Source organism: Pleurodeles waltl, chromosome 7, assembly GCF_031143425.1.
Source record: "Pleurodeles waltl isolate 20211129_DDA chromosome 7, aPleWal1.hap1.20221129, whole genome shotgun sequence".
NCBI lineage: Eukaryota > Metazoa > Chordata > Amphibia > Caudata > Salamandridae > Pleurodeles > Pleurodeles waltl.
Window position 1 is genome coordinate 1,391,372,009 of NC_090446.1, and position 19,497 is coordinate 1,391,391,505.

The window sequence follows — 19,497 nt, forward strand, 5'->3', positions numbered from 1 at the left end:
CAAGGGCGAAAGTAGACGTTCTTCCAGGGTTGGGGAAAAAGTGGTTGGAGGGTAAGTGAACATGTACACACTCAATAGATTTTTGCATGAGCAAAGCTACACCTGCATTATTTGCTCGTGCTAAAATACAGTTTACAAATATTTTCTAAGAGTACAATTTCGTGTTCTACTTCTGTAAATTCTTGTGAATTCATGAAACCCACTAATGCAAAGACATACCCCTGGGTGCACTTTTGTGACTTTTTCTTTCAAGAATTGGACCCCTAATTAGGTCTTGCATTAACCAAGAGATTTTGTTTTTATTAAAATTATGTTTCTCTTTCTATCCATCTATCAGCTGGCTTTACTATGAGTGATAGCATTCTGCTCTTCCACAAGGAGCATATTAGCATACAAAGTAGTTTGGTTCAGTGCCAGGAACTGCTGTGGCAGTGTGTATTTTTTGAGCCGAGCCTTTTTTGCTGTTTGCCAATGTTTGTTAGACTGGTGAGCACCTGGTAACTCCCACAATAATAAAGAGTTACAAAAGCCAAGTCAAAACAAGACAAGCATTGAGAAAACCAAAAGACTGACAACCAATGTCGGATCAGTTGGCTTTTGCCAGTGCTCATTATTTTTTCTTGTTTCCCATAATCTTGTTGAAAATGGTTACACTCATTTTCCTTTATGAAATTTTTTGGGAAATACTAGCATGCATCAACACGTTTTACTAAATTACGCTTCAAAGAAATAACACCTAAAATGTCATAGTAGCGAAACGTTTTTTTTCCCCCCCCCCCCCTCGTTGCATTCTTTGGAAATGTTTTATTTTGAAAGCAATCTTGCTGACAAGCTTCTGCAAACATTTGCATCTCATCAGAGAGCATTCTAGGAGCATTATACGGAGCCTCATATTGTTAAACTGTTCAAACTTATGTATACTTTTTTTTTTTTTAGCTCAAACCACTGTCAGTAGTGCCGTGTGACCTTAAAAAGTTTATTTAGAGCGCTAACCCTAATAATAAAGGCTTTGCATCAATGAACCATAAATACAAGTTTGAACAGCAATAACTTATGGACACAAATATTACCTCAGCTGCAGACAGTTCCTTTCCCTGTAAACTGGCAGCCAAAGGGTTTGTGTTGCAGGAGGTTGGACCTATCTGTCCCATGAACAAAATAAACACGAAAACTTGCAGTCCTTGACCCCCAAATAATAGAGTACAGCGCCGCTGTGACTTCAGAGTCTGAAAAATGCCACACACGCCCCAGAGGAAGTCTCCTGACCAAAGTCGCCATATCAGTAACTCTTTAGAAACCAGCATCATAAAGTCATCTTACAAGCAGAAACAAGCTTGGCTTAGTAAAAGTAATTTCGGCCACAAGTACCTCTCAGGCCCGGAAAGGAAAGTGCAGGGCTGCACTGGACTGGTTTCTAAACTTTAACCACTCTGGAGTGGAGAGATGTCCATACTAATCAACTCTGAGCTGCAGGACAATCTGGGAATGGCAGAAGGGGAACTGCCAGTCAGGGAGTGATTTACAAGGGGCAAAACATGGCTGCATGCTGTAAAATATTGCAGCCACTGGCACACAGCTTCAAAATTGCATTAGCTTTCCCCGTTTTAAACCTACTATACACACTGGCATCAGGCCAAAACAATGACATGCTGATAAACACTGTATTATAACACTGCAACATGATGGTGTTGGTGCACGTAATTCCTGTGATCTTTGGATGAGCGCAGATTATGCCGGACCACAACTATTGAAGATGACAGAGCGCCTTCAGGCTGCTGTTGACTATGAAAGGCCTCCGCAATGCACATCAACTCCATGCGTGGTATGTTAACACTTCATCCAAATACTGCTTGTAGAATTAACAAAATGCAGGAACTGCTCAGTTTTACGTCCGCACCTAGCAGGCAGAGGAATCCTGCTTTAAGGCCCAAAGCAGATAGGCCCATCTGAACCTGTGGACCAATCCTTAAAAGACCTTCAAAGGAGATTTGGGGAATGTAACCTCATCCAGGCTACAAATGGGATGTTGAGGAGGAAGAGGTACACCATGTACTTAATGACACACTGATGAAAGATCTTTACACATTGCAAATATGGTGAGGTTATTCACTTTCCCCACCTAACCATCTCTAGGACACAGAGTCCTTGGTAAACGGAAGGGAAAGGACGGTGCTTTCCAACTAATCTGACCAGCAGTGGGAACAGTTGCACGGCACACTTAAGTGACAAGCTGTACTAGGTTTACTGTGGGGAGACAAAATCTACTTGTGTTTCCGTTTCCATCTCTCAGCCTTATTTCTGAATCTGGACTTGGTGCTGAACTGAATCATGTGGTCCAGGTCAGCTATGAAGGACCTATGTATCTCATGAAGGCCATTCTGGGTAAAGCTACAATTTCTACTTATGGGGTGCCAACTGCTGGAGGGCAGTTGATGTTTGCAGAGATATCAAACCATGCATGTTTGATCGTTATGATTCTGCTCGAAGCCCTGGGGGCTCACATGACCAGCATATAACGGAGGCTTAGTCAAGAGGGAAAAGATAAAAAGGTTTATGCCCAAGGTACACAGGGATTCCCGGCCCCGAAAACAACCACAGGAAAAAACATGGACTTTGCAGCTGCGACAGCAGCTTTCTTCTTTTCCACTGTAAAAGAAGAGATGTAGGGGTGCCAGGATGGCAATGTGTTCCCCTGGCACAAGATGCCATTGTGTCAGACCCAAAAATAGAATAGTAACAGTCTAGCTGTCAGGCACCATTTTATCCTTATTTAAAGCTTCCAAGTCTGGTGGCCGATGAGCCACGCTGTACACTGATCACACTCTAAGTGAATGACTGAGAAGGATTTCTTGTAGTGTTAGCTTCTCGTACAATATGGGGAAGGTCCATAAAAATGAAAAAAACTTGGATTTTGTCAACCGGATGAGGGGTTCTCTCTTTGTCAATCAATCTTGCAACGCCAGATCCAAATTCCATTGAGGAGTTTTCCTCTGCATGCACAGAGGAGCCATTCTTCAGAACTCTGTCATGCTACAACGTTTCAAAATGTAAACTAGGGCATCGCCCAGTTCCCCCCAAGCAAGAATGAGACAAAAGGGGAAGAAATGCAGCTGGTGACAGATGCTACTCACCTCCACAGATGTCATCACATTTACCCATATGTAGAGTTATCGCTTGACTCTATAGCCAGCAGATGTTGATCAGCTATAAGTACATTTTTGTAGGTTTTTTTGTCGTTTTACATGGCGCGAACGCGACCCTGAGGTATTGAAGCGATTTACACGAGCACCAGTTACATTACACACAGGCACATTCATTTTTGGTAGGCACGGGGAGATAAAGTGATTTGCCCAGAATTACAGGATATTGAGCTGATGCCGACACTCAAGCTTGGTTCCCCAGCTCCAAAGGCGGCAGCTCTGGCCGTTCGGCCACATCCTCTCCCCTCATCTCCTACACCAGTTTCTCATCTACATTCACTCGGAAACGTCCTGTACAATTCCTGACTCGCATTCTTACAGGCACTGTTTGACAAATCTCAAATGGAGGTGTTCTCAGCAGAAGATCTTTTTTGGTCAAAACAGAACACAGACTCATCTCTTCTCAACAAACACATTTTGCGCGAAGCAAGTTCAAAATTCTGCTCTGAAGCTGCTGTTTTAGGTGAGGCCTAATGATCAACACTGAAGACAGATGCAGAGGCTCCCTTTTTAATTAGTAATGATTGAACAAGATTTTTTCAAGAAGAAATTTAATTGTTATTCTCTTGCAGAACTAAAGCCAAAGCCAACACGTGTGTTGCGTCTTTTCAAATTACAAATGTTGCTTCATCAGAGCCAAGAAAAGAATACAGCAAATCGAAATAGGATTATGGTCCAAATTAAGTCTTAGCTCTGCTAAGTACAACGTCAAAGCCTCTAGGACCAACAGCAATAGTGGCACTTATAAAAAGGTACTCATTATTTTGTAAGGTTCTAAAAGAGGACCAACATAATAAACATCAGCAGTTTGGTGCATAAAGAGTGATCAAAGCAGGAACACTAATTATCTAGCCAGCTTGTGCTTGGATGAAGTCCAGCCACAACTCTTCAACTCCAGGGGCCCTAAGTTACCAATTGTATCGTTCTAATAACAATCTAGTTACATTCATTTAAAAAGAAAAAAATACATTCTTTACCATGGCCTTCCAAATATAGATTAGCTGTAGCTACCAATCCAAGGGTATCTTTTTCAGTTTTGTGAAGAGCATGTTTAATGACTAACAAGATTTGGTTTTATCATGGAATAAGTCAATTCTATTTATTACTATTAATCACAATAACTTTCCCCCCCGGTCCTCACGAAGGCAAACAGATAGCTCCATTTCTACCCGTGTCAATTTAGTGGTAGTAACTGACCCATTAAAGGAATAGAAGGATTTAGCAAAACTGCTCCCAAATTAAAAGCTCAACCTCGCGTAAAATAAAGATGGGGCAAGGGCCAACCTCATAGGACAAACCTACTTAAAGAAGCAATTGGTTTGTGATCATGCCACATTCAAATGTGGACCTTAGAGTGTTTTTGGGCTCAGACCGCACAATACTCGGTCATCTTAAATACCGAGAACATGCAGGGGTGATGTGCGTTTGTTTGTTTCCTAATCATAACGGTGATAGGCGTCGAAGCACAACTGAGATAGGTTATGGTTTACCTGATTGGCTGTTCTCTTCCATTAATATTGTTTGATGAACTGAGACCATCAAGTGCTATGACCTGGATTAAAGTTAATCCCCAGTGGTGGGGAGGGTGTGTACTGCAGAATAACTATGCAGACAGAATACAGGACATTATAAACATATAGCCTGCAGGGGTGAGTAATTCCTATAGCCCGACACCCACGACATATTGTTTAGTATCAAGCACAACAGGTTTTCTTGTTTATTTTGTCCTTGTAACAAGTAGGCCCAACCCCATACAGCACAAACCCTTTGGCTGCCAGTTTACAGCACCACATAGAGCAGGCAAGGGAATTGTCTGCAGTTGAGGTCAGATGGGTGTCCATACGTTATTGTTGCTGGAGCTTGTATATATGGTTCATTAAAGAAAAGCATTTATTATTAGGGTGAGCACTCTAAGAACATGTTGTAAGCTCAGATTCCCTACATACTGATTCCAGTAAAAAAATATGTACACATATTTGCATTGTTTAACAATATGGGGCAACATATCGTGTTCCCAGAATGCTCTCTGATTAAATGCAAATATTTGCAGAAGTTTGAACGCAAGAGTGATGACTGTTTTCAAAATAAAATGTTCGCAAAAACAAAAAAATGCACCTGTGAAAAAAATATTTCATTAAATTACTGTGAAATTTTAGGTACTACTTCTTTGAAGCATCATTCAGTAAAATGTTTTGGTGCATGCTAGTATTTCCCAAAAATATTCATAATGGAAACCAGTTTCAACAAGATTATGGAAAACATGAAACTGAACAAGCATTGGCAAAGCCAATAAGCTTCACATCTTTGGTCAGTCTTTTGGTTTTGTCAATGCATGTCTTATCTTGTCATGACTTTTATAAAACTTTATTGTTGTGGAAGCTGCCTGGCCTTCACCATTTTAACAAACATTGGCATAGAGCAAAAATACTTTTTTGGTCTCAAGCACACATTTCCACAGTAGTTTCTGGCACTGAACAAAACTGTGTGCTAATATGCTCCTTGTGAAAGAGCAGATAGCAATCATTCACAGCGAAGACAGCCAGTAGATGGCTAGAGAAAGAGATAGAATTGTAATACAAACAATTAGGGCACCCACTGTATATGCCTTTGCATTACTGCAGATTAACATATTTCATAAACTCACAAGAATTGACAGAAGTAGACCAGAAAAATCGCACTCCTAGATAATATTTGGGAACTATATTTTAGCACAAGCAAATATGCATGTGATTTGCTCATGTGCAAATAAGTTGAGTTTTTACAAGTTCACTTTCCCTCCAAACACTTTTTTCCAACCCTGGAAGACGTTTTACTGCTGCCCCGGTCAGGAGTAAATATCCAACCTTTACCAGTATGGGAAAAGATTAGAGAAGAGCTGGTGAAAACCCATAAAACATGTAAGTTAATGGGTTTGCAAAGACTCAAAAGGACATTCCAACCCTGGAACCTTTGTTTACCACTACCTCCAGCCCCATTATGTAGATTTGTGGGAAGGTGGCAAAATAAGGAAATTGCTAGCAATCATGCCCTTTTGTAGTATTAGCCCTGGCATAATCAAAGAGGATATTATCAGAGTTCTTATAATGAGATTGTAGTCATAATTTGTTGCCGTTGTACATGGCACCAAAGGGACAAGTAGATTTTTTTTTTTTACACAGGACAAGTAGATTTATAAAAGGGACATGTCCTAACGTCAAGTAGATATTTTTAAATAAATTTCACACCCCTCATAGCGAAGTCAAATTCCCAGAAGAATAGTTTAGGCTCTGATTTTTCTTTCATCAAATTCTTTACAGAACTTTGTTTTTTCCCTCGCTCTTAGAAAAGTTAGTCAGACACATAAGAGAGGCTTGGTCAAAAGACAAAAACATAGGGAATAGAAGGTGAGGTGAAAATTGCAAGGGTGGGGTCAGCTCTTTTTCAAATACATACCTGCAGGTACGTCTTAATTGAGAATGATGAAACAATGTATAGCGATTAGCTTATGCTCGGTGTGGGACATGCAATGTAGCCATAAAAGCCACACCATACAGGTAGGACTGTTAAGTAGGATAGCTTTAGAATAGAAGTCAGTACCAAAGTACTGTTATGTAAAGTAGTGCAAGTTCCTAGACTACTGACAATGTGATGTGGGTAAGGTTCACTGATCTAAAGTAACAACACACCTTTGCCTAGCACCACAGGCTCGGACGGTGTGACATGGTTGAAGTGTACCATATCAAACTTAGTCAAATAATTATCTTCTGTACACTCCTCTCAGTTGCCGTATTTAAGGTGAGGAATGCCACCAAAGAGATTCAATCATACGGACACATTACAGCGCACTCGTCCGTCAGTGCTATCCATTCATCTTAGGAAGGTTACTCTGCCCTGAAACGGACAGATGCATGATACTATGGAGGCGCCTACCTGCTGCGTCGGCGCTCCATGGCTCTGTACTTCATGCAATACATCGCCACCACAGCGATCATGATGAGTACCAAGATGGCTCCGGTCATCCCCGCAACTAGCGCAGCCACATCAATGTTCCTCACACTGGCTGCAAGAAGCAAAGAGCAGAATGTAACAAAAGTGATACGTTTGCAAGCTTCACACACCTGACTATATCCTCTAATTTGACTACACTATTTCTTCCATATATAGAGGATAGAGACAGTTATGGTGATTTAATACCAACATAAACAAACAAACAAAAAAACTGGAATCTTTGGAAGGAGCGTGGCCACTAGGGGGTCCCACACCTCATCATGTAAAATTAAGCCATTAAGGTTGGGTGCCTATTCCTGGGACTGCTTCACTTCCAGGACTGTGTCCCAGTATGGAAGCTTATTGTGTGAGGAGCACTATGTCCATCTAATGGAGTAATCAAATTAAGCTTGTGAATAACAAAATCTTTGTAACTAAACCCAGGATGGATTGCGTTTTTTGCCACCTTCACTGGGGATAAATTACATGATTTTAATCTTCCCCTGGAAGGATTAGGCGATCATTGGCACCTTTACTAAGGATCAATCAGATGAGTCTAACTTTCCTTTGAAAGAATCACATGATCCTCAACACCTTCTCTTGCGATGGATCAAATTTTTTTAATAGTCCCTGGAATTATTACATAATCCTCAACACATTTACTGGCGATCAGTCAGATGATTTTTCCTAAACCTTCTATGGCAGATCACACAATCCTTGACATGTTCACTCAGGATAAAGAAGACGATTCTTGCCTTCCCCTGGCAAAATCATGCAATCCTTGTTACTGTCAGAGATTGATCATCATGTTGCCTTCACTAGGGATCATTCAGGTGATTCAAACACATTCCCCTGGAAAGACTGCATGATCCTGTTGCGTTCCGCATGGATGGAAATCACAATGCTGGACACCATCACAAGCCATGAACGACGATACCAACATTCTCAACGGGATCCTTGAGAGTTTTACTAGGGATCTATAAAATTAACTTCCCACAGAAAGATAATGTGGCCACGATACACCTTCACCAATGATAAATCACATGACCATCAGGAACAGATCACAAAATATAGTTTGTTAAAGTTACAAAAATAATGAAATCGGTGATGGTTTAAAGAATCGTGTGATCCATCCAGGGCAAAGTAGACTTTTATTACCCATGTTTGGTGATGGCATCTATCTATGATGGCAACATCTGTCCCGGGAAAGCTGCAAGAATCGAATAACCCTTGCAGCATTTTCTCGACAGATCATGTGATTCCAGTTAACATTCTTTGGGAATGGCCCACGTGTTTAGAGGGGTAGCTTCCAAGGGTTGTAATGAATGAATGAATGAATGAATCACCGGATTCTTATCCACAGCATGCAACCAGTGACATAATTATCTTCAAGATGGATACCCACAGCCTTACAATATTTCCAATACGGAAATCCACTTTCTACTGTCGCCTTCTTACAAAAGGGATTTCTAGACGCAGAAAATCAACCTGTCCCACATTTCATCTTTATCTGACCGGTGTTAAAAATCATAAAATACTAATTATAAACCAAGGCCTCCTCAGGCACTCACCAGAATCTCCACCTTTTCCATTGTGAGGGTATTTATCCCAGAATTGTTTCTATAAGTGGTGAAAAGAAAATTATACATATTTATCTATTTAAAAAAGAAAAACGTTACTTTCTTTCCAAAGTTCATATTTATACAGCAGACATCTAGGATCATCCAACATCAGTTCAGTATCAGTATTATTAAATTAAGTTAATTAGGCCGTATAGCCCACATAAACAATTGCATAAACAATAAAAATGTAAATACGTTCCCAGTTTAAAAGGATTCACAATTGCACTGCTTCTAAAATGCTCTTAAACACTGGCCTGATGTCAGTGCTATTAAAGGAGCGCTCAAAGGAAATCAAACCAAAGCAGACTCAAATTGCTGAAAAGCGTTCAAATAGCATTAAATCTGGGGCACAGGAACAGGACACATGCAAGAAACAAGTTACTCCCCTAAGTTAGCAACCACATCTGCAATAGTTCCATCAGTTACGCCTTATTTTTACTTTGAGCTGGAGAAAAAGACCCATACGCAGTTTAAGCAAAGGTTCCTAGAAAAGGGATTAGGAACAAATGTCAAATGAAGGCTCACACCTAGAGTAGCCTTAAAATGCTTCCTTCGTGTCAATTCTTGTTAGCTATATGTTTTAGGTCAGCAGCATCAGATTGTACCTATAAAGTTTCTTGAAGTGATTTCTAATAAATACTACTGAAAGGCGGGGCTGCAGTCTGAGCGACTATCTCATACTTGACCAGCAGTGTATAAATCTGCTTGTGATGCAGCTCTTTCAAAGAATGGGTGCCACTTTATATTTCACTAAATATACAGAATCATTCCGTAAAACAAGTAGAGACATTTTTTTTTACTGAAAAATTAAGACTACCGAAACATGGTGGGATGCTCCTTATGAATGCATAACAGAGGCCACTCCGGCACCAAGGACCGGGCATATTTCTTGATAGAAAGTCAATAACCCAGATGGCAATCAATGAGGTAAATGCTGCTACATGAGCTATTGGGGAACTGCTGAAAAATGAAGGTCCCACCACAATGGTACCTTTGAATTTTGGCATTTCCAGCGCAGCTGAGGTGTTCCAGCCTAGCATTAGGGAGGTCCTGCAAGGGCTCTCGGGAGTCCTAAATGTAACCGATGACATTCTGGTGCACGCCCCCACGTTAGAAAGTCATGTGGCTCGCCTATGAGCAGTATTTGTAAGACTGGGGGAACGTGGATTGACCCTACACTGTGAAAAATGTGAATTCTTGAAAAAGAGACATTTGTTTCTTTGGGTACAAGTTCTTGGAGAAAGGAATTGGCCCAGACCCTGTCAATGTGAAAGACATTCAGGAGGCCTCAGCCCTGACCTCTGGCACCGGTGTAAGAAGCTTTTTGGGCTTAGTCACAAATTGTGGGCGTCTATGAGGAACTTATCAGACATCACTGGCACGTTGCGGGATTTGACCAAAGCCAATTACCTATGGGTGTTGGGCAAAGACCAAAAGCGCACTTTTCAGAATATACCCTCTCAGCCTGGCATATTTTGATCCTCAACAAGAATCTCAGTGGCTGATGACACAAGCCTGACTGGTTTGGGAGCGGTACTGGCACATAGGCAAGACTGTGGGGAATGGACCCCATCACATACGCCAGCAGTACCCTGACACCTGCTGAACAAGAATACTCCCAGATAGAATGGGAGGCCATCGCCATCCACTGAGGGCGTCGGCACTTTCACTCATATCTGTATGGCAAGGCATTCACAGTCATTACGGATCACAAGTCGCTCCTTCCTGTCTTCAAAGGGTCATCATCCAAGCTGCCACTGAGGATGGACAAGTGGATACTACAGTTACAAGAATGTAACTTCAATGTACAGTACCAGCCTGGCAAAAGAAACCCTGCTGACTTATCACTTCATGCACGCCCAGCCACCCCACAGGAAGCCGAAGAAGCTCTAGAAACAGAGAGGTATGTCAGGCTGGGATTAGACTGAGCAATAACACTACCCATACCTCTTGCTGAGGTCATGGAAGCCACTTGTCAAGAAGACTGTCTACAAATAGCCCTGGAGGTCATTCGATCCTGCGACTGGCGACCTCTACAGCACCCATCAACCTTTTGTACCACTGAGGCCAAAGTCGCACAACAAGCCCTTTATCATTTATGCCACAAGCTCTCCATGAGTGAAGGCTATCTGCTGCAAGGCCCCCCCCTTGTGCTATCCACATGCCCAAGGCATCAGGCCGTCCTTCTAGCACATGGAGCTCACCAGGGAATTGTAAAATCAAAGAACAGACTTTGGAGCAAGGTCTGGTTCCCAGGGCTAGACCAACAAGTAGAAGACGTGACTAAAGGGTGCCTTGTCTGCCAAGTGAGAGGATTACCTGACCCCACCAGTGTCAGTTATCACGGAAGATGGACCCACGGACCCTTGGCAGAGAGTCAGTGCTGGTTTTGGGACTCTTCCTGACGGATACCACATGCTAATAGTGGAGGGTGACTACTCAAGGTACCCGGAAGTAGAGATTGTGCTGTCCACTTCGGCACCTGTTGTCAGCCCAAAGATAGAGAAAACGATGGCCACCCACGGCCTTTTTGGTGCGATCCGAAGAGACAACCGACCTCAGTTTAACAGTCATGAGTGGTCTGAATTTCTGAAGTCCCAAAACCCTAAACATTGGCGGGTGACACCCGGGTAGCCCCAAGCAAATGAAGAAGTAGAAAGGTTTGTAAAGACATTGTCAAAAGGCTATCTGCATAGCCATAGCGGAAGCACAGAACGTTGAAAGCACCCTGTACACTTTTCTCAGCTAATACAGGGTCACGTCCCATGCCACCATAGGCGTCTTTCTGAGCCAGTTATGTTTTAGGAGAGCGGTGACTGATGCCATCCCACACCCCCCTTTGTGGTGGTGGCACGCCTCCACCCCGTACCCCCCCCCAATCAATGGAATAGAGGTCTTGTACTAATGAATACCCCTCACAGAAATAAAGAGCATTGGGAGATACTGTGTTGATCAAAGACCATCACCGCGGGGAAATTCTGGTTACCCTTCGAGGCTGAGCTGTTGACAGGAACTACTATCAAAAAGACCATAATAGATGAGAACGGTGGCGAGAGTGTCACAAGAACCGTATCCCGGTTATAGAAATTCTCCACCTCTTCACCCTCAGGTGATGGGGAGGATGATTCTATGAGCGATGGATCTCAGAGAAGCAATAAGGATGCTACCCCACCAGTCCCCAGTGTGAGGAGGTCATGCGCAAGAATGCGGTTGGGTGTCAGAGCAGCCGGCCTCACTTGGACCTCCTATTTGGACAGCTGTCAGGACCTGGGGTCCGGCCGACGAGCTGCAGTCCGCCGGTGGAACCCAAGAACTGCTGTCAGGAAGATCTGGGACTGGACGCTACAACTTGAGGGCCAATCCCAACCCATCCAAGCGATATATGCTGATTTTATGACTAAATAGTAGGTGATTCCCTCCATCTGGATATCCTTGTTGGCCCGGTGGTATGCTGGGTTCATATTCCAATGTGTTTGTATGCTAGTGATGTTTGGTAGTGGGTTATCGCCTGGATTTTTGTTTTCATCTTAAATTGAGGAAGAATGTAGTGTTGCCTGTACTCAGGCAACCCCATGATGCGAAGTCCTGGGAGGGGGATATACTAACAAAACCCTCTCCACGGATGCTGAATGGTTGGGCTGATGCAGCGCCCCCCGAAAGAGTTAAATACCCCGTGACGTGGAAGAGTGGGGGGTCTTGTGGGTGTGGAGTTAATAACGTGTTTGGAACACCCACTCCCGGCTCTGTGTAGTCATTGAGGACCACCTGGCACTCTCCACTGGCTTCCTGTGCACTCTTCACCCTTTTATATAATGCCTACAGGGACTTGCACAACATTGGCCCACAAGAGAAGAGATCCTTCCCAGGCCCTCTTGGACTCCAATTTCATTCACATCCTGCAGTCATCCCGCGCATCTTCCACTCTAGACCAGGTGGATGCTAAAAGTTGTACTCTCTGCATACCGTCAACACTTTCCTAGCTTTCAAAGAGAAACTCAACAGCTGGCATGCTCTTACTCATCTCACCAGTTAAGTAGCTCCCCCAGCGCCAGGATACCATTTTAGCGTGATGTAAACGCTTTAACAACCCATCCAATATAAAACGTAGAAACATCTGCTCCAGAAATGCGAAGGTACGCTGCAAGTCTAATAACCTGGAGGCACGCTAAGGTCGAGAAAACTACGACCTATCATTTAGGTAATAAACACTTTATTTTCGGCTCAACATTCCGCGATTTGGCGCAAGTTACGTAACCTCTCCGGGTTGTGTTGAAAAATATAAAAAAATAATCTGACCTTTAATGTAATTTGGTGCTCATGTTAAGGGATCTAATTTACCTGGGCCAAGTTCGCGTGAAATAAGCTGCTAATAAACAAACAAGCAAAAAATACCGTCGGCTAACACGTTTTGGAGGAGTTAGAGTCGTCCTAAGACATTGCCCACTAGAGGGCGCTCTGCGATCACAAATCAAGGTTACTCTCTGGTTATTACAAATGTATCTTCCGGCTTCTACGCAGTTAAGAGTTTTAGTACACTCTAGTCTACACTGTGGAATTTCCAAAGAGCCCGCCGACCTAGTGTTCTACCCCAAAGCGCTCTTTAACTGGTCCAGTGGCGTGGATAGTTACCAATCTTCTGTCCGTTGTATGGATGAAGATAAGGCGTTGGCTGCAGGGTAATCAAGTGCTCAGAGTTTTGGAGACGTGTACGAGGCCCAGAGTAAGTGCTCCACTTTCAGGCCGCGGCGTGTATCCGCAATTTATGCAGAAAGCAGAATGACATAGGAGCGTGAGGGACAGCATCAAAGTATGGCTCAAACCAACTCAATGCTGCTTTGAATTCAGATTGCTTTGTATGCTCATTATGCCCTATTAGGGCACGTCTCGAGGCCTGGAACTCGGAAAGAGCTCTCCTTTTTAGATGACAGCTGAGGTGGTTCCTGAATGTGTGCCCCCCTGTAATTTACATACAACGTAACAACCCAGGAAATTACATCAAAGGAAGTGCCATCAACTGCAGTCCTCCTGAAGCGACTTTGTAAGAAGCAACTTTTTTGGTGTGGGTATCAGTAGAACAAAACAAGCATAATTAATAACCCCATTAAAACAAGTTCTATTAAGTAGAAATATATATTAGTGTCTAGGTGAAAACATGTGGTCAAGGTCTCTCCAAAATGCACATCTTTAATAAAATATTATTTCCAGATTAGTGCAATGTTTTAAGAATTACGTATGTGATAGCTACATAGTGTAAACCTAGCTAAAAGTCTGTGGATAAAAGTACATGGTCAAAGACGCTGTCAATTTCTGATACGACGGGCAGCTGGTTTGTTGACTGTCCCTGCATCAAGATGTAGTGTTCTTTAAAGAGGGGAGTATATAGCTGTTTCGGAAACTGATGCTCGGCTGGGGCTGTCCGGATGGCCTTTTGCCTTGTTTTTTTCTTTTTTTGCACTTCATCTTCTGTCTAAAAGGAGATGGAGAACTATACATCCAAGTAGGCAGCGGTCCCACAGTCATGATGGCTTTGTAGATGATGATGCAACTGGTTTTGTATGTGATGTGGGCTGGCTCACTAACCAGCCTGTTTCTTTGGGCCTCATGGTACTGGATTATGGCTGCTTTAAGAGCTGCAAGAGCCTTCAATACCATAGATCATTCCATTCTGAAAAATCCGAGAAGAAAGGCAGGGGCTGGGCTGCTGATTCCAACAGGATATTATATCATATCTATCAGACTGTCAGCAGATCACTAAATTACCACCTTTAAATTCCACAACTATTTGTAATGAAACTGTGGTACCCTGTAGGGGTCAATCATGTCCATACTGCTTTTTAGAAAATGGAAGACTGTGGAGTGGCTCTAGGCTTATAATTGCTGGTAAAAGCCAGGAGCTCCAACATTCCAATGTTTGTCTCACAAAGGCCTCATAGGGCCCGAGAGAATCTCAGTCCCCTTGGGCTCCGTGAGGCCTTTGTTTTATTTATTAGAATATTCTGCCCTCTAGTGGCAGAATGTTATAATAGCCTTATAACCCTCCATAGCAGCAGGCTGCAAGGCTATATTTATCCACTCTTGTACAACACGGAAGGGACAGCTTCTAGATGTACGTGGATGACACTCAAATCATATTTAGCCTGTCTAATCCAAGTGCAAATGTGCACCTTGCTGTAGGAGGCTGGCCTGGTTCGTAGTAGGTGCCAAAGGTACTTACACCTTATACCAGGTCCAGTTATCCCTAATTAGTGAAATGTAGTCAGTGTCTAGAAGCCAGGCTGTCTAGGGGTAGTTGTAGCTGAGCAGCCAAGACTTATCTAGGAGACATGCAAAGTTCATGCAATAACACTGTAGTCACACAGTACTCACACACATGAAAGAAAATACTCTGTGTTACAAAAATAAAGGTACTTTATTTATAGTGACACAATGCCAAAAATACCTTAGAGACTAAACTCCCTTAAAAGGTAAGTAAAATATACAGTATATACACTAGAATGCAGAAAAAGTTGTAAAAACAGTTAGAAAACACTGCAACTAGTGAAAATCACAATAGGTTGCAATGGGCCTGGGGGGGTGGGGGGGCACAAACCATATACTAAAATAGTGGAATGCAAATGTCGGTTTCCCACCTAGGCAAGTGTCGTGTGTAGAGGGGTGCTGGAAGTGTAACAAAACACCAAAGGTTAGTAAAAGAACCTAACCCAGATTCCAGGAAAGCTGGAGTAAATCACAGTTAGTTTCCTAGAACACACGAGAAGCCGTGATAGAAGATTATGCAAGAACCAGAAGGGACTGCAAAACACCAAAGATGGATTCCTGGACCTGAAGACCTGTGGAAGAAGGGGACCAAGTCCAAGAAGCACTGAAGACTCCAGGGAGAACAGGAGCCCCTGCTAACCCGGATGAAGGTGCAAAAGAAGAACCACCGGTGAAGAAGAACAGTCAGTTCTACACCCAAGAAGATGAATGCGGGTTCCAGGTTGGTGCAGATGATGTCCCATGCCGGATGTAAGACTGCAGTCTGGTTTGTGTCGCTGGATTCCACCAAGCAGCCTTGGCACACGCAACACTTCCTGTTAGCAGAAAATGGTGCTGCCAGGGACCATGAGGGGCCTGGTGACCTCTACCCAGGACGGGGAGACAGAGGGGGCTCTCAGCAACTCAGATAGCCCTCAGAAGACCACGTAGCGAGCCCAGGAGTCCCACAGCACAGGGACAAAGAAGGACAAATGGAGGCCCACGCAGCACGACACAAAGGGAACCCACGCTGCCGGAGAACCACTCAGGAAGCTGTGCGTCACAGGAAGGAGTGCTGGGGACCAGAGCTGTGCTGTGCATGAAGAACTTCTTGGAAGGTCACACACAAGCCTTGGCAACTGCAAATCACGCAGTGCACAGGGGACTGTCTTGCGTGGGGAGGCAAGCTCTTACCTCCACAAAAGTTGGACAGCTGGACTTTAGGACTGTCGGGAGTACTTCAGTCCACTACCCGTGTTGCTGGATCCACGCACTTAGTCAGGAGAGAGGGCCCACGCTACTGCTCGTCACTGCAGAGGGGTGCCTGCTGAAGCAGGGAAGTGACTCCTTCAATTTAAGGGAGAGTCCTTAGTTCTTCTCATGCAGGCTGAAGACAGGCAGTCCTCAGAGGATGCAGGACCTGGAAACAGTTGCAGTTGCTGGCAGGAGTTGAAGATAAAATGTTGAAGAAGTCGTATTTGCTTCTTTGTTGCAGTTTGTAAAGTTCCAGGAGGGTCCAGATGCAGTTTTGCCAGTAGAAAGTGAAGTAAAAGATGCAGAGGATTCCTGCTGGAGTCTTTCAATCCGAATCGGAGGAAACACCCAGGAGAGAGACCATAAACGGCCCTGAAAGGGGGTTTGGCTAGTTACATAGGTAAGCACCTATCAGGGGAGGGCTCTGACGTCACATGCTGGCACTGGCCACTCAGTTGTTCCCAGAGTGCCCCACAACCTTGGAAACCAAGATGGCAAAACCCAGGGACACTCTGGAGGAGCTATGGGCACCATCCGTGGGGTGGTGATGTACAGGGGAGTGATCACTCTCCTTTCCTTTGTCCAGTTTCATGCCAGAGCAGGGAGTGGAGGTCCCTGAACCGGTGTAGACTGAATCATGCAAGGAGAACACCATCTGTGCCCTTCAAAGCATTTGCAAAGGCTCTGGGAGGCTACCTCTCCCATGCCTGTAACACCCCTCTCCCTAAGGAAATGCTTTGTTCTGCCTTCCTGGTCTTGAGCTGCTCAAGCAACAGGCGGGCAGAAACCTGTCTGTGAGGTGGCAGCGCTGGGGCTGCCTGGAAAACCTGGTAAGGCAGTACTGGGGGTCCACTGTGGAGCTCCCAGAGTGCATGGAATTGTAAAACCAATACTAGAATCAGTATTGGGGTACAATTCCCTGATGTTAGACACTTTACATGGCCATATTCGAAGTTACCTTTGTGAAGCTGGGCATAGGTATAAAAGTCATAGTGTAAAAGGCTGTGAAATGGTGCATGCACCATTTCACACAGGCTGTAATGGCAGTCCTGTAGAAGCCTTTGCATGGTCTCCCTATGGGTGTTAAAAGTAATGCCGCAGCCCACAGGGATCCCCTGGGACCCCAATGCCCTGGGTACCTAAGTACCATATACTAGGGACTTATAAGGGGGCACCAGTATGCCAAGTTGGAATGAAATAGTGGGTTACTAGTATGTAGTGACACATTGGAGAGGAGAGAGAGCATAAGCACTGGGGTCTTGGTTAGCAGGATCATAGTGACAGTCAAACACACTGACATCAGGCAGAAAGTGGGGCTAACATGCCAAAAAGAGGGTACTTTCCTACACAACCCCCCATCTCAAGACCTGAGAGGATATCACCATTCCTAAGAATCCTGCACTAACTACCATTCTGCCCAAAGTTGCCTTTAAATCCAGCCCTTACGACTGTACATAAAATATTGCCTCTCCACTGCCCTATCTTTCCAACCTCCATATTTTTAATTTTTCAGCCAAATAAATTGTGATGCACCACCAATCAGTTCTTAACCCCTTCGCTGCCAGGCCTTTTCCCCCTCCTGTGCCGAGCCTTTTTTCGGCTATTTGGGGCAGTTCGCGCTTAGGCCCTCATAACATTTTGTTCACATAAGCTACCCACGCCAAATTTGCATCCTTTTTTTCCAACACCCTAGGGATTCTACAGGTACCCAGACTTTGTGGGTTCCCCTGAAGGAGACTAAGAAATTAGCCAAAATACTGTGATTTTTTTTTTTAAATGGGAAAAAAGGGCTGCAGAAGGCAGCTCGTGGTTTTTTCCCTGAAAATGGCATCAACAAAGGTTTGGGGTGGCAAGATCACCATCTTCCCAGCTTTCAGGAACAGGCAGACTTGAATTGGAAAACCCAATTTTTCACTATTATTTTGACATTTTACTGGGACATGCCCCATTTTTACAATTTTTTGTGCTTTCAGCCTCCTTCCAGTTAGTGACCAAAATGGGTGAGAAACCAATGCTGGATCCCCGAAAGCTAACCATTTCTGAAAAGTAGACAAAATTCTAGAATTCAGCAAGGGGTCCTTTGTGTAGATCCTACAAGTGTTTCATACAGAAAATAACAGCTGAAATAAAAAGATATTGAAATTGAGGTGAAAAAAAACAGCCATTTTTCTCCACGTTTTACTCTGTAACTTTTTCTTGCAATGTCATATTTTTGAAAGCAATATACCGTTACGTCAGCTAGACTCTTGTGGTTGCGGGGATATATACGGCTTGTAGGTTCATCAAGATCTCCAGGTACCCAGAGCCAATAAATGAGCTGCACCTTGCAATGGGTTTTTATTCTATACCGGGTATACAGCAATTCATTTGCAGAAATATAAAAAGTGAAAAATAGGTATCAAGAAAACCTTTGTATTTCCAAAATGGCCACAAGATAAGGTGTTGAGAAGCAGTGGTTATTTGCACATCTCTGAATTCCGGGGTGCCCATCCTAGCATGTGAATTACAGGGCATTTCTCAAATAGACGTCTTTTTTACACATTGCCTTACATTTGGAAGGGAAAAATGTAGAGAAAGACAAGGGGCAATAACACTTGTTTTGCTATTCTGTGTTCCCCCAAGTCTCCCGATAAAAATGGTACCTCACTTGTGTGGGTAGGCCTAGCGCCCACGAAAGGAAATGGCCCAAAACACAACGTGGACACATCACATTTTTTCACAGAAAACAGAGGTGTTTTTTACAAAGTGCCTACCTGTGGATTTTGGCCTCTAGCTCAGCCGGCACATGGGGAAACCTAGCAAACCAGCGCATTTTTGAAAACTAGACACCTAGGGGAATCCAAGGATGGGGTGACTTGTGGGGCTCTCACCATGTTCTGTTACCCAGAATCCTTTGCAAACCTCAAAATGTGACCAAAAAAAAACACTTTTTCCTCTCATTTCGGTGACAGAAAGTTCTGGAATCTGAGAGGAGCCACAAATTTCCTTCCACCCTGCGTTTCCCCAAGTCTCTCAATAAAAATGGTACCTTACTTGTGTGGGTAGGCCTGGCACCCACGAAAGGAAATGCCCCAAAACACTATCTGGACACATCAAAATTATCAAATACAAAACTACCTTGCCCAAGGGGTCGCTCCCTCATGCCAATTACCTATAAAAAAGTACATCCCTGGTATCTAGTGGGCGTTTTAGCAGCCGGATTGCTTTACAATCCGGCT

At 43.7% G+C, this 19,497-nt stretch overlaps 1 protein-coding gene across 2 annotated transcripts in view; it reads right to left on the minus strand.

The window, feature by feature from the left end:
* The window catches only part of PRRG2 (proline rich and Gla domain 2), a 141,824-nt gene that overhangs the window by 37,659 nt on the left and 84,668 nt on the right, over window positions 1–19,497 (minus strand). For both annotated transcript variants that reach the window (XM_069200980.1, XM_069200979.1), the window contains 2 exons: window positions 8,738–8,786; window positions 7,110–7,239 (listed from right to left, as the gene is read on the minus strand). In XM_069200980.1, coding sequence (XP_069057081.1) covers window positions 7,110–7,239; window positions 8,738–8,786 — 179 coding nt within the window. The remainder of the gene's footprint in view (window positions 1–7,109; window positions 7,240–8,737; window positions 8,787–19,497) is intronic.